This window comes from Rutilus rutilus (genome assembly GCF_951802725.1).
Source record: "Rutilus rutilus genome assembly, chromosome: 15".
NCBI classification, from domain to species: domain Eukaryota; kingdom Metazoa; phylum Chordata; class Actinopteri; order Cypriniformes; family Leuciscidae; genus Rutilus; species Rutilus rutilus.
This window is the reverse complement of record NC_140220.1, coordinates 4332965-4346692: the sequence shown is the minus strand read 5'-3', so window position 1 is coordinate 4346692 and position 13728 is coordinate 4332965. Positions and strand designations below refer to the sequence as shown.

The window sequence follows — 13728 nt, the reverse complement described above, 5'->3', positions numbered from 1 at the left end:
ATTTTGACTGTGACCTGAGAATGTTTTTAACGTTTCCTGATTTTATATAATCTATGGGTAAATCTCACAATATCCAGCTCAGAAAAGATCATATTTCACACCAAAATCATATAGTATATATACTGTATATATATATATATATATGCAGAGTTCAGATGCAAAGTGCCATCTGAAATTTTCTTATAGAATGATCATATTTATCAAGCTCGTATATTTAAGTTCAGTAATTTCACTTAAATGACAATTAATAGGTAATTTGCATTGCCATTTAAGTGAAATTACTGAACTTAAATATACGAGCTTGATAAAAATGGTCATTCTATAAGAAAATTTCAGATGGCACTTTGCATCTGAACTCTGCATATATATATACATACTGTATGTGTGTGTGTGTGTATATATGCTAATGATATATATATATATATATATATATATATATATATATATATATATATATATATATATAGGTGCTGTCAAATCGATTAATCCCGATAAATCACATCTAAAAGATGTTTGTGTTTATATAATATAGGTGTGTGACATACACACACATGTGTAGTGTATGTATGTTTGTATATAGAGGTTTCATTTTGATTTAGTTAACACTTACAGAAGATGGATGACATTGAGTCTCCCAAACACAGCAACAGCTGCAGGCCTGATCAGATGATCGATCTCTTCAGCATCTGACCATTCTGTCCTCCTCACAGTCACACTTTCAGCTTCACCAGTGGATGAAGTGATGGTGCTCATTTTAAAATCTAATACAATAAACAAATATGATTACATACAGACACAAACTATGTTGTAGCTATAAAATAATAATTATTTTATTTTATTTTCATGTCTACACGACCAGTCAAACGTTTAGACACACAATGAGTTGGATTAATTACGTATGTTTAGTTTGAGCTTCGTCACTCGTACACAATAAATAAGAAAAACAATGTTCATTCACTTACACTGAAGAAAAGTATAATATAAAGACAATATAGACAGACCTTTCGTTTGAGGATACTAAAAAACAGTGTTTTAAAAGCAGTAAATTGCACGTAATATTTAATCTGCAGTTCGCTAACCGTTAGCAAGCGTCTGTAACCATGGTGACGGGAGTCTATGACGTAGCTGAAGTCAAAGGTTACAGCGCGCGTCACGACGGACGCGACTCGCGACACACGGAATTGAAACGTCGCTAGTGCTTTAGCGGGTTATCGAAGTTTAAATACTTAAATAAGCACGAAAAAGTTCCTTATACCAAAGTGACAGGAGCGTGATAATCATGGCGTCCACCGCGGCGGGTAAACAGAGAATCCCGAAAGTGGCGAAGGTAACAAATAATGTTTGATGAGTTAGCATTAGCATTAAAACAACGTGAAGTTGTTGTGTTGTGTTCCTCTGTAAACAACTGCTATATTATATTTTGAGTTGTAATTAAACGTGTTAAACATTGTTTACATGTGTATTTGTTGCACGTTGTGTGTTCAGGTGAAGAATAAAGCCCCTGCGGAGGTGCAAATCACCGCAGAGCAGCTGCTCAGAGAGGCGAAGGAGAGAGAACTAGAGCTGCTGCCTCCTCCACCCAAACAGAAGATCACAGACAAGGAAGAGCTCAACGACTATAAGCTGAGGAAGAGAAAGGTATGAGCGCCATATCTTTATATGATCACGATTATTTGCACAAATACATCATGGTATCAAAGTATACTTGATGTATACCATAGTGCTGTATGTTTACTATTAGCATGCACCATGATATTAGCATGTCAGGATATTGGCCAAAATATGGTATTACAATAGTACATATCCTGTTGTTATGGTATGTGCCCCAAAAACATAATGTTAGCAAGGTACTTACGATAAAATTTGTTTTTAAAGTATGTTAGATGGCAACACCATGACATTACCATGGTACATGCCTGGAAAACAGGGTTTTGTCATGGCATGTGCCCCAAAAAGCATAGCATTAGCAAGGTACATGGCATAAAACATGATATTGTTATGGTTCATGGTTTAAGAACATGACATTTCCATGGTACATGTCCAGAAAACATGGTTTTGTCATGGTGTGTGCCTCATAAACATATTATTAGCAAGGTGCATGCAATAAAACATGTTTTCTGGGCATGCACCATGACAATACTATGACATTACCATGGTACGTGCCCAGAAAACAAAGTGTTGTCATAGTATGTGCCTGACATGACGTGTCCAAAAAAATATGGTATTACCATAGTACATGTCCAAAACATGGTGTTACCTTATTACGTCATGTCCAGAAAACGTTGTTTTGTCATGGTATATGCCTAAAAAAGCATAGCATTAGCAATGTGTATACAATAAAACATATTATCATGGTTCATGGTTTAAAAACATGACCTTACCATGGTACATGTCCAGAAAAATATGGTATTACTATGGCACATGTCCAAAATATGGTATTACCAAAGTACGTGTCCAGAAACCATGGTTTTGTCAATACCATCATAGTGTGTGTATATATATATATATATATATTTTTTTTTTTTCTCATCTCAGGCGTTTGAAGACAACATCAGGAAGAACAGAACTGTCATCAGCAACTGGATCAAGTACGCACAATGGGAGGAGAGCCTGCAGGAGGTCCAGAGGTGAGTTTCTGTTCAGCGTCTACTGGTTGAATTGGGGACTCGAGTTGATTTCATTAACTTTTTTTCTTTTCGTTGTCTTCAGAGCTCGCTCCATCTACGAGCGTGCACTCGATGTGGATCACCGCAATATCACACTGTGGCTGAAGTATGCAGAGATGGAGATGAAGAACCGGCAGGTGAACCACTCTCGCAACATCTGGGACCGAGCCATCACCATCCTGCCCCGTGTGAATCAGTTCTGGTACGCTTTCTCCTCATGATTATATTAGGGTTGTCACGGTACCAAAATGCCAGATTCTCAGCACTAATTTTGGTACCATAGCAAAAACTGTCTGAACTATTTTCTTGAACTACTTGAAAATAAAAATATTAAATTAAATGATTTTATTATTTATAATGCATGTAGCCTTGAATAGAATGGACAAGAAACACATACACATTTCTTAGAAAGTCTATTAGTTTGCATTTACACTCTAAGATTTAATGCACATATCTGTTTTGAAGTACAGTATCTGATTGTTTTGTCCCGTCTGTAGCTGTGGTTATATCACTGTCAGTCATTGCAGTTTTGGATTCAATCGCACATTTAAATACAGTTGAGTTGTCAATCCAGACCTTTGATGCTCTTCACAGAGCGCCAGATAAACACGGAAGTGTTTGAAAGAACCGAATATACTCAGTACTCAGAAATCCTGTAATCATCACATTTTTTTAAATCTCAGTCGTGACTTGTTAATATAGACAATAATGTATTCAGACAAAGATACTCAGTTTTTTCTTCTTGTGACTCGTATGTTTATGCACCAGGTACAAGTACACCTATATGGAGGAGATGCTGGGGAACGTTGCCGGCTGCAGGCAGGTGTTTGAGCGCTGGATGGAGTGGGAGCCGGAGGAACAGGCCTGGCATTCTTACATCAACTTTGAGCTGCGCTATAAGGAGGTGGACAAGGCCCGGAGCATCTATGAGAATTATATCCTTTCATTAATGATCTAGTTTACTCTGAAATATAATATCCAACTTTATCCGGAATTCGGATTCATTCACGTTAAGCAATATATATATTGCCTTGTCCAAGATGTTAATCTGCACAAAAATCCTGATAATCGAGCCGTCGTCTGATGAAATCAAATACACATAAGATAAACACAATATCTGTTTTGCGATTTCGGCTGTACTTGCATGTAAAATTAGAGAAGCAACATCATGTGTTTAACTGAATTAAAGCGCTGCTCCTCTCTCCAGCGCGAGACGCAGAGAGAGAGCGAGGCGCGCGCGCGTGCTGGGAGAGCAGTACCGGCGGTACCGGTAGATTCTCAGAAACTAAATAAGGTTTGGGCGCTTTGTTGAAGGGAAAAAATCGCTAAATGGGTCTGCAATGTCGCTAAGTTGGCAACACTGTGTATCTCCATTTCTCCAACTAGGTTTTGGGCCACGGGTCAAACAGAAAATACGCGCTGCGTTAATCGAGCGTTAAAAAAAATAGTGCCGTTAATATGATTTTGCGTTAACGCGTTATTAACGCGCTAACTTTGACAGCCCTAAAAAAAATCATGTTTATTAATAATGGCTGTTACGTAAAAAATGTAGATACATTCCTTAACAGCAGAGCACTCGTGATGGTCCATCCTGAAGTGAAGAACTGGATCAAGTATGCTAACTTTGAAGATAAGCACGGCTACATCGCTCTCGGGAGGAAAGTGTTTGAGAGAGCCGTGGAGTTTTTCGGTGAGGATCACATCAGCGAGAGCCTCTACGTGGCTTTTGCCAGATTTGAGGAGAAGCAGAAAGAGGTATGACATCCTGTGTTCGTGTCATCCAATAAACTAGATGTTTCCTTTTCATGCGTGACCATTGGCTTTGTGTCTTTCAGTTTGAGAGAGTTCGCATCATCTATAAATACGCTTTGGACCGAATCCCAAAGCAACAGGCCCAGGAGCTGTTTAAGAACTACACCGTGTTTGAGAAGAGGTTTGGAGACAGGAGAGGAATCGAAGACGTGATCGTCAGCAAAAGGAGGTTTCAGTATGAAGAGGAAGTCAAGGTGGGTAAAGCATGATTATATTTATTATTATTATATAATCACCTGGTCAAGACTCACATTTTAAGTGAATATCCAAATGCCCTGAAGTTATATATATGTGCCTCAGACAACTTCAGATCATCTTTGAGGGTTTTCTGAATATTGTTAGAGTTTAATCTGTGGTGTTTCTGTCATTCTTTGAGGATGGAAACTATTTGGTCTTTGCTAAACCAGTTTGTAGTTTTACACAAATGCAAAGCATCAGTTTCTTTCTTAACGACTCAGTTGTTGCTTATTAACATAATTTCCTCCTGTTTAGGCCAGCCCACATAATTATGATGCTTGGTTTGATTACCTGCGCCTGGTGGAGAGTGACGCAGATGCGGACACGGTTAGAGAAGTGTATGAGAGAGCGATAGCCAACATACCCCCCATCCAAGAGAAGAGACACTGGAGACGCTACATCTACCTGTGGATTAACTACGCTCTCTATGAGGAGCTGGAGGTCAAGGTATGATAGACAGCTGAAGTATGCAGCATTCAGTCAAGTCTTGTGATTACATGAGGCAGAGTTTGATGTAATACGTTTTGTTTAGGACCCTGAGAGAACGAGGCAGGTGTACCAGGCATGTCTGGAGGTTATTCCACACAAAAAGGTAAACTTATCATCGTCTTAATGGTTAAAAACATTATTTACACAACCTCATGTCATTTGTGGTGAAATAATCCTTAAAGCTACACTGTGTAATTTTTTTAGTTGATTCTTAGCAAAAAACACTTAGTTCTTTCAAAAATATATGTGCTCATTAATGTATATTTACTTCTTTCAAGTAATAAATTCTCGTAAGTTTATAATCTGCCATTGAAAGTACATACGGGTGAGGGGTTCGAATGCCGGTCGCCATGTTGCCCCTCCATCTTGAAACTACATTAGCCAAAGAGGGACATACCTGTAAATTCAAGCTTCGCCTTTCACGCTTTACACTCAGTGACACAGAGACGAATGCGAGGGGGAGATTACTCGCGACTGCCGGCAGATTTGAAAGATTACTGATGGAGGATCACGCTTATTTTCGAGGACATGTAGCAGAGTCGCCAAGGAAGCGAAAGAGAGAATTAAAACGTCAACGCGACAGGCAAATCAGCAAGACCAAAGTCAATACTGGAGTAACTTTTCCCAGATGGAAAGAGACGCCAGAACGACCTCTAGTATAACTTGCGTTACTTTTCCTCACGTCAATGGGGAAAAAGTATTGTTTACCTTGTAACATAAATCTGTGCTGCGACGGATCACAGGTGATAGTTTTAAAGGCGCAATTGGACGAAGTTGAACTGGAAGCCTTGTTAATCTTGGAATAATACGGCCACCGTAGGAGTTAAAACGCCCTCGAAATTGAAAGGAACAGAAACTAATATTCACTGGGTAGTCATATACAATTTCACCGCTAGATGGGGGAAAATATCACACAGTGTAGCTTTAAACTTCATTAGAAATAATTTATTCTACTCCCTTGTGGAGAATTTGCAACCATGTCAAGAGCTGAAAAAATGGCAGTGTTGTACTTGACTGTATTTTTTCTGTGAAAGGATTTTGCATTATGCTGTAGCTACAATGTCTAAGTTTAATTCTTTTTTAAATAGTTTTCTAATTATACATGTTTTTTATCCTCAGTTTACATTTGCCAAGATTTGGCTCTTATATGGGCAGTTTGAAATCCGACAAAAGAACCTCCAGAATGCTAGACGAGGCCTGGTAAGTGTTTCACCCTAAAGCTGATTTATATACTTTTACACTACTGTTCAAAAGTGTGGGGTCATTGAGACTTTTTTTTTGAAAGAAAGAAAGAAAGATAGAAAAAAATACTTTTATTCAGCAAGTACGCATGAAATGTATCAAGTCACATTTATAATATTAGAAAAGTTTTCTATTTCAAATAAATGCTGTTCTTTTCATAGAATCCTACTTTTTTTTTTATCATATTCTCCACAAAAGTTTTAAGCATCACAACTGTTTTAAACATTGATAATAATCAGAAATGTTTCTTGAGCAGCAAATCATCATATTAGAATGATTTCTGAAGGATCATGTGACACTGAAGAAATGATGCTGAAAACTCAGCTTTGATAAATAAATGATAATATATAAATTATAATAAAAAAAAAATCGAAATAAATTACATTTTAAAGTATATTCGCATGGAAAACATTTATTTAAAATAAAATAAATATTATTTCACAATATTACTGTTTTTATTGTATTTTTGAAATACAGCCTTGGCGAGCAGAAGAGACTTCATTCAAAATGGTAGTGAATATAACCTCTGACCTCTGTTCTTTCAGGGCACATCCATTGGAAAATGTCCTAAAAACAAACTGTTTAAAGGCTACATTGAGCTGGAGCTTCAGTTGAGGGAGTTTGACCGCTGCAGGAAGCTCTACGAGAAGTACCTGGAGTTCAGTCCAGAGAACTGCACCACCTGGATCAAGTTTTCTGAGCTGGAGACAATCCTGGGAGACACAGAACGGGCCAGAGCTATATTTGAACTGGCCATTGGACAACCACGATTGGACATGCCAGAGGTCAGAACGTCAAGTCATGTTAAAGTTTAAAGCCATTTTCCCATTTAATTTTGATCAAGGTCTGATTCAGACCATGTTCAAATTGTGAGTATATAATACCATCCATCAGGCTTTTGAGGAACGTTTATTTTTTCATGTCTCAATCATAATTGTAATTATTGCGATATGTTTTGAAACTACAGAGCTTTAATCATAAAACTAAGCATTTAAATATCATCTTACTAAGACGTATAATTGGGAAATGTAGAGCGAAGACTGATATTTATGTGATTTTATGCAAGTAGTCTGTTATAAAGATCTCATTCATTTACAAGCTATCAGAGTTGTATCTTTTTGGCCATATAAATATTAGCAAGTCCACCAAATTGCATATTTTGGCTTAGTTTGTACCTCTGAATAAAATTAAGATGTGTTCTCCTCCAGTATGAGCTCCATATTCTCACTATATCGGACTGTATGAGCCATAAAATCCTGATATATCAAATGGGGTACTCAACATATTTTTGTTTTAAAGGTTCAATAAAACTTCCATTAAAAAAAAAAAAAAAAAATCGGACTATTATTTAATTTGTCAGGCTTTACTGGGTTAAAGTGATTCTTAACTGTTTCTCCTCTGTATTGTTCACGTCAGGTGCTGTGGAAGTCATACATCGACTTTGAGATCGAGCAAGAAGAATACGACAACACACGAGGACTGTACAAGAGACTGTTACAGCGGACTCAACATGTCAAAGTAAGCAATCAAAATTACGGCAACACAGCATGCTCATTTTAAATACATATCTGACTCATTTGATCCCAATCTCGTCGTATTATAGGTCTGGATCAGTTACGCCCAGTTTGAGATGTCGATTGACAGCGACGACCGCATTCAGCGATGCAGACAAATCTACGAGGAGGCCAATAAGAGCATGCAGGGCTGTGAGGAGAAGGAGGAACGTCTGATGCTCCTGGAGTCCTGGAGAGACTACGAGGAGGAGTTTGGATCGTTGGCCAACAAGGACAGAGTCCAGAAACTCCTGCCGGAGAAGGTGAAGAAGAGGAGGAAGATCACAGCGGAGGATGGGGTGAGAGTCTTTTCGTGTCTGTTTTGTGGGTGTTTTTTCTTGCGTCGACTAGTCATACCTGACACGATGTCATTGGTTTATTTAGTCGGATGCAGGTTGGGAAGAATATTACGACTACATCTTCCCAGAGGATGCTGCCAATCAGCCCAACCTCAAACTGCTGGCCATGGCCAAGATGTGGAAGAAACAGCAGCAGGTTGAGGAAGAGCAGGAGGAGGAAGAAGAAGAAGATGATGATGAAGAACAGCAGGTTCCTCAAGGGAAGGAACCGCAGGAGAGCTCAGAACCAGAAGAGGAGGAACCGGCGGCCCACAGAGAACAGAAGGAAAATGAAAATGTCGATCGCGACGATGATGACGAGAGGAGCAGCAGCAGCAGCAGCGACAGCGAGAGTGATAGCAACCACGAAGACGACAAAGAGAAGAGCGAACAAACAAAGGCGGACGCAGAAAAACAGTGAACTGGTGTGGTTGGAACTTAACATATTATTTGACTCTTTGTCTCTTTTCTTTTGTAACAAAATAAAGGTGCGAACCAAATATTCTTGTGCCGGTCAGTTTTTAATGTTCGCTTTAAAGTCGTGAAATGAAAATTTTCTTATTGTAAACAATTAATCCATGCACGTTTCATTTTTAAATGTTTGACCTGTTTAATGTTTCATCGAAATGTCATAAATGGATCTTCCTGGGGGAAAAAGACAGACCGTTTTTCGAATATCTGTTGCACTTGAACGTACATCACAATACGGAAGATCTGTGGCTACTTCAGTTTCATCAAAACTTTAAAAATGGCATCCTCGAGCTGATTCGCAATCTTGCTATCCATGATGTGCAAAGTATTTTGCTGTGGATCTACACTATAATAACTAATACAGTAAGAATGCAGAGGCAGAATCCTGTTTATTGAAATTATTTACTTCATTATGTACTGAAGCTGTGAATGGACACAGTTACAGGATAAAGTTTATTATACATTTTTTATGTCTAGTCTTCCCTTGTTTTATTTTGACTGCCTTTGCAGTGTTACGGGGAAAATGAGAGAAATTTCAGTGGCAATCAGAGGTAAAGATTGTTAATGATTCCAGTATGCTAATTAGGTGTCAACCTGAACAAAAGTTTAATATTTTGTTTAATAAGACAAATCAGCAAAGTTTTCACTTAAACATTTTTACTTCATGTAACTACATTTCCAAATGTCCTTTAGTTTCAGCTTTATTCACCCAATAGAAAACAACAATTCAAAGAATCCGTCCAAAGCAGTGACTCTCTGACATTTCACATCAATATTGTGACACAAAAAGCAAAATGTCGGCTTTCCCAGTTGGATGTTGATCATTTCAGAGAGCCACTTATTAGTGTTATTCAATATCTTCTGGTCGGACAGGATGCGGAAGCGGAATTATGGATTTCTTCTCTGTGTCTCTGGATAAAGCCTTCCTCATATCTGTCAAAATGAAAGAACAGTTTAAATCAGTATTTTACATAAACATGGGTTTAGCTTTGCAGTGATGCTACAATTCTCAGTGGGTTTTAATACACTGAAAATGTTGCAATTTAAGCCTATTGTTTGCCAGGTGAAAAGTCTGATTGCTTAGTAAAGTTAACAAGCAGCACAAATGTTGCAAGACAGGTTATGCGTTGTCCTTGAGTTCAATATTTAAGGTCATGGGTTTGTTCAAATCTCTAAACTTAAATATGACCAACAAGATCCTTGCCTTAGAAACAGCAATAATAACCTGAATGTGATCATCGGTCATCAGACAATTGAAATTACCCGTAAGTCATGTTCACTACCGTTCAGAAGTTTAGGGTCGGTAATTTGATCAAAAACACAGTAAAAAAAGTACTATTGTGAAATATTATAATAATTTAAAATGAATATATTTAAAAATGTAATTTATTGCTGTGATCAAAGCTGAATTGTCAGCATCATTACTCCAGTCTTCCTTCAGAAATCATTATAATATGCTCAATTATTATTATCAATTCTGAAAACAGTTGTGCTGCTACTGTTGAAAACATACTTTTTTTTTTTTGACAAATAGTCCATTTATTTGAAATAGAATATTTTGTAACATTACAAATGTCTTTACTGTCACTTTTGATCAACTGAATGCTTCCTTGCTGAATAAAAGTATTAATTTCTTTAAAGGGGTCATGAACTGGCTTTTTATATATTTTTTAAATATTGTTGTCTGAGGTCAACTTATGACGTTCGCTTGGTTTTTACATACAAAAACATCAAAACGAATAAGTAATAGGCTATTTTCTACCCTGGTTTTTATGGGCGTGCCGCATTGAAGACTTGGAAGTAATCGCCCACTGCTATGATTGGATGACAGTTTTGCATATTATAATGAGTTTCATGTAATGTGTGAATCGGTGGGCGGGGCTAAACAGGCAGTGTTGAAGTAGGCGTTGATCTTCTTCTGCAGAGGCGGGGTTTGATACCCTTTGACCTCATAGATCCCCACTTTGAAAAACCTGTCCTTCGCTGTGCCTGGTGTCAATAAAAGCTTTAATTGGACTAACAAGGAAGTTTTCAGTTCTGAAACTTACAGGATATTCTTATAGTATAATGACCTCTAAATTTGATTTCTCAGTTCATCACCCCTTTAAAAAAACAACAACTTACTGACCACAAACCTTTGAACAGTAGTGCAATTAGCAAGCAAGTGAACAGCTCACCATAAGCATCTTCGTCAGGTTCACCGTTACTGGCAGAGTAATACTCTATAACCGTTCTGTACACGCTGTAGCCGAGCTGTTTGTACATATTCACAGCAACTTGGTTGGAAACCCGCACAAAGAGATCCACAAAGAATCCGCCCTTCCTAAATAGAGAAGCACAAAATAACTTCAGGACACAGATTTATTGTTATGTTACAGCTAGTACACAATACGATTTCAGTTTTTTTACTGTTCTGCCTGCTTTTTATCTTTACATGCATTATAGATGCTTTTGTACAGTGGGTTGTACCTTTCTGAGATCTCCTCTAACATCTCCATGAGTTTAGCAGCCAGACCCAGTCGTCTGAACTCTGGGGCCACAGAGAGAGCCGTGACGTGCCCGTGCCATTCCTCCCTGGCCACGGACCCTTCGGCCTTTCCCATGACTACAGGAGGACCATTGACACACAGGTTATATACACACACACACACTCCAATCTGACCGGTAAAGGGATAGTTCACTCAAAAATGAAAATTCGGTCATTAATTACCCTCATGTCGTTCAAAACCCATAAGACTTTTGTTCATCTTATGAACACAAATGAAGATCTTTTTGATGAAATCTGAGAGCTTTCTGTCCCTCTTTTGACAGCTTTGAGTCTTCAAAAAGTTCATAAAGAGATCGTAAAACTAATCCATATGAATTGAGCGGTTTAGTCCAAATATTCCGAAGAGACACGATCGCTTTATATGACGAACAGATTGAATTTATGCTTTTATTCTCATTTAAACATTGATCAGCGATCAAGATGAACTTAAGTCTTACGGGTTTGCAACGACATGAGGGTGAGTAATTACTGACAGAAGGTTACACTTTATTTTAAGGTGTCATTGTTACAGTGTAATTATATATTTAAGTACTGAGTAATATTAATTAACTACATGTACTTACTATAGGGTTACGGTTTGGTTGAGGGTTAGTTGCATGTAATTATGCATCATTTACTGTTATTACTATGGTAAGTACATGTAACATATGTATCAAGGACACTGTAAAATAAAGTGTAACCCAGAATTTTCATTTTTGGGTGAACTATCCCTTTAAAAGTAGACATGAAATCAAAATCGACCCTAGTTGTGGGTCTTATTGTGAATGATTCATCAGTGCATGTTTTTTCCAAAGAAAAAATGTTTGTCTTCATAATTTTGGATCAAAACGAAATGATATGCTTAAACTTGAACAACTTTCCTTTTCAGATGACATCATCATTTTCAGCCCCTCCCCTTTAACTCATTCTGGTTTCTCTTTTAGAAACAAGTCAGATTTAGCATGAAAAATGGATAGCTTTCGTTAAAAGTGAAGTCAAACGTTGACTTGAGTTAGCAAAAGTTAGTCTGTCCCTCACTCAATGCTTTCGACGTATAGAGAAGAGCAGCATGAGCGTTCTTCTAAACATGTCTCTTTTATATTCCACAGAAGAGAGAGGTTTGGAATGACGTGTGAGTAAATAATGTCTGAATGTTCACCCTTTACATGTTCTCTCAACTAAAAACACATTTGACTCACTGTAGCCCATCAGTTCCCCTCCTGGAGCCTCTGCTACTATGAAATACTCCGGCCAGTGAGCCAAATATTGAAGATAGAAGGGAATTCCATACTGTACAATGAATGAAAGTTAAGAAGAAAAAAGCTACACTGTAAGAGTCTTGACAGGCTGACTAATCAAACAATATTTGGTTATTTTGAGATAATCAGCATATCAGCTCGTATTTATTTTAAAGGATACAGTTTCTGTCAAGGGGTCCAGATTACTGTGGGATACAAATACACAATCAATATTAAAATTGTAATATTAATAAATGAAACTCGGGATATCACTAGACGTTGTACAACAGGAACATAACAACAATCAATATAAAGCAGCACAGTCTACTAACAGAAAGTAGCACGTGTGAATAATTTAATACGTTTAAGAAACATGCTACGTTCTGTTAGCAGACTGTGCTGCACTATCATGTTGAATATGAACTTAATTAACATTTTACAATAGTACAATGAAGCTGCTTGCTGGTAATACCATGGTATTGAATTGATGGTATCATAGTATTAACTACCTTCACTTTACGCTGGTAACGCTACAGTACTTTTTTGAAATGGTAATTACCTGCGCTATTATATTATGTGTAATTAAATAACTCACATATTGTTGAATTTAAACAGGTCATCGCACGTGAAAGCTCGTAATGTTGTCATTCTCCCGTGTGTGCAGGACGACGCTCCGACCTCTCACCTCTGCGTCACACGCATGACGTTCCGTTGTCTTTTTTAAACAGCGACATCAGTCGGCATGAGGGAAAAATACACATGCAGTTTGTGTTCAATAAACTTTTTTTACTCCATATTTCGTTTGCTCTGTTAGTTCTTCACTGTAAAAGAACAAAAAATCCATTGTTTTTACTAAATAAAACTGGCAGCTGTGGTTGCCAGAATAATTATGTAAAAATACAGTAAAAATGATTACATAAATTACAGCCTGTAAATTCTTCTATTTATTTATTTATTTTTACATTTGATAGATTTTAATCCAACAGCCCTTTTCTGCTGAATTAACAAGGCCAAGCTGTTACTAAAATCTGTTTTGTACTTTTTACAATCTATTACAGTTTTTTTCTGTATATATACGGGAATTTACTGTTTACCAATTACTGGCATTTTATTTTTTACAGTTAAAATTACAATATATATATCAGTGTTCTCAAA

General features: G+C 37.4%; 3 protein-coding genes across 3 annotated transcripts in view; 1 reads left to right on the top strand and 2 right to left on the bottom strand.

Annotated features, from left to right (window-relative positions):
• The window catches only part of cfap61 (cilia and flagella associated protein 61), a gene marked incomplete at its 5' end in the record, with an annotated part of 30416 nt that extends 29663 nt beyond the window's left edge, over positions 1 to 753 (bottom strand). The window contains one exon of the mRNA XM_084433406.1: positions 611 to 753. Within this exon, the coding sequence (XP_084289532.1) occupies positions 611 to 753 (143 nt within the window). The remainder of the gene's footprint in view (positions 1 to 610) is intronic.
• Positions 754 to 1149: 396 nt separating this feature from the next.
• crnkl1 (crooked neck pre-mRNA splicing factor 1) lies at positions 1150 to 8837 on the top strand. The gene is made up of 14 exons (XM_084433321.1): positions 1150 to 1327; positions 1486 to 1638; positions 2536 to 2627; positions 2710 to 2868; positions 3435 to 3601; positions 4243 to 4421; positions 4502 to 4672; positions 4971 to 5162; positions 5248 to 5307; positions 6324 to 6404; positions 6992 to 7231; positions 7863 to 7964; positions 8050 to 8298; positions 8384 to 8837. Exons 1-14 carry the CDS (start codon positions 1280 to 1282, stop codon positions 8756 to 8758), a joined length of 2268 nt encoding a protein of 755 aa, XP_084289447.1. The 5' UTR covers positions 1150 to 1279; the 3' UTR covers positions 8759 to 8837.
• Positions 8838 to 9406: 569 nt separating this feature from the next.
• naa20 (N-alpha-acetyltransferase 20, NatB catalytic subunit) lies at positions 9407 to 13322 on the bottom strand. Its single transcript, XM_084433322.1, has 6 exons — positions 13169 to 13322; positions 12755 to 12779; positions 12535 to 12625; positions 11278 to 11413; positions 10986 to 11131; positions 9407 to 9741 (listed from the first exon to the last, which is right to left on the bottom strand). The coding sequence occupies exons 1-6, from the start codon at positions 13219 to 13221 to the stop codon at positions 9656 to 9658; spliced, it is 537 nt and encodes a 178-aa protein (XP_084289448.1). The 5' UTR covers positions 13222 to 13322; the 3' UTR covers positions 9407 to 9655.
• Between the last annotated feature and the right edge of the window lie 406 nt (positions 13323 to 13728).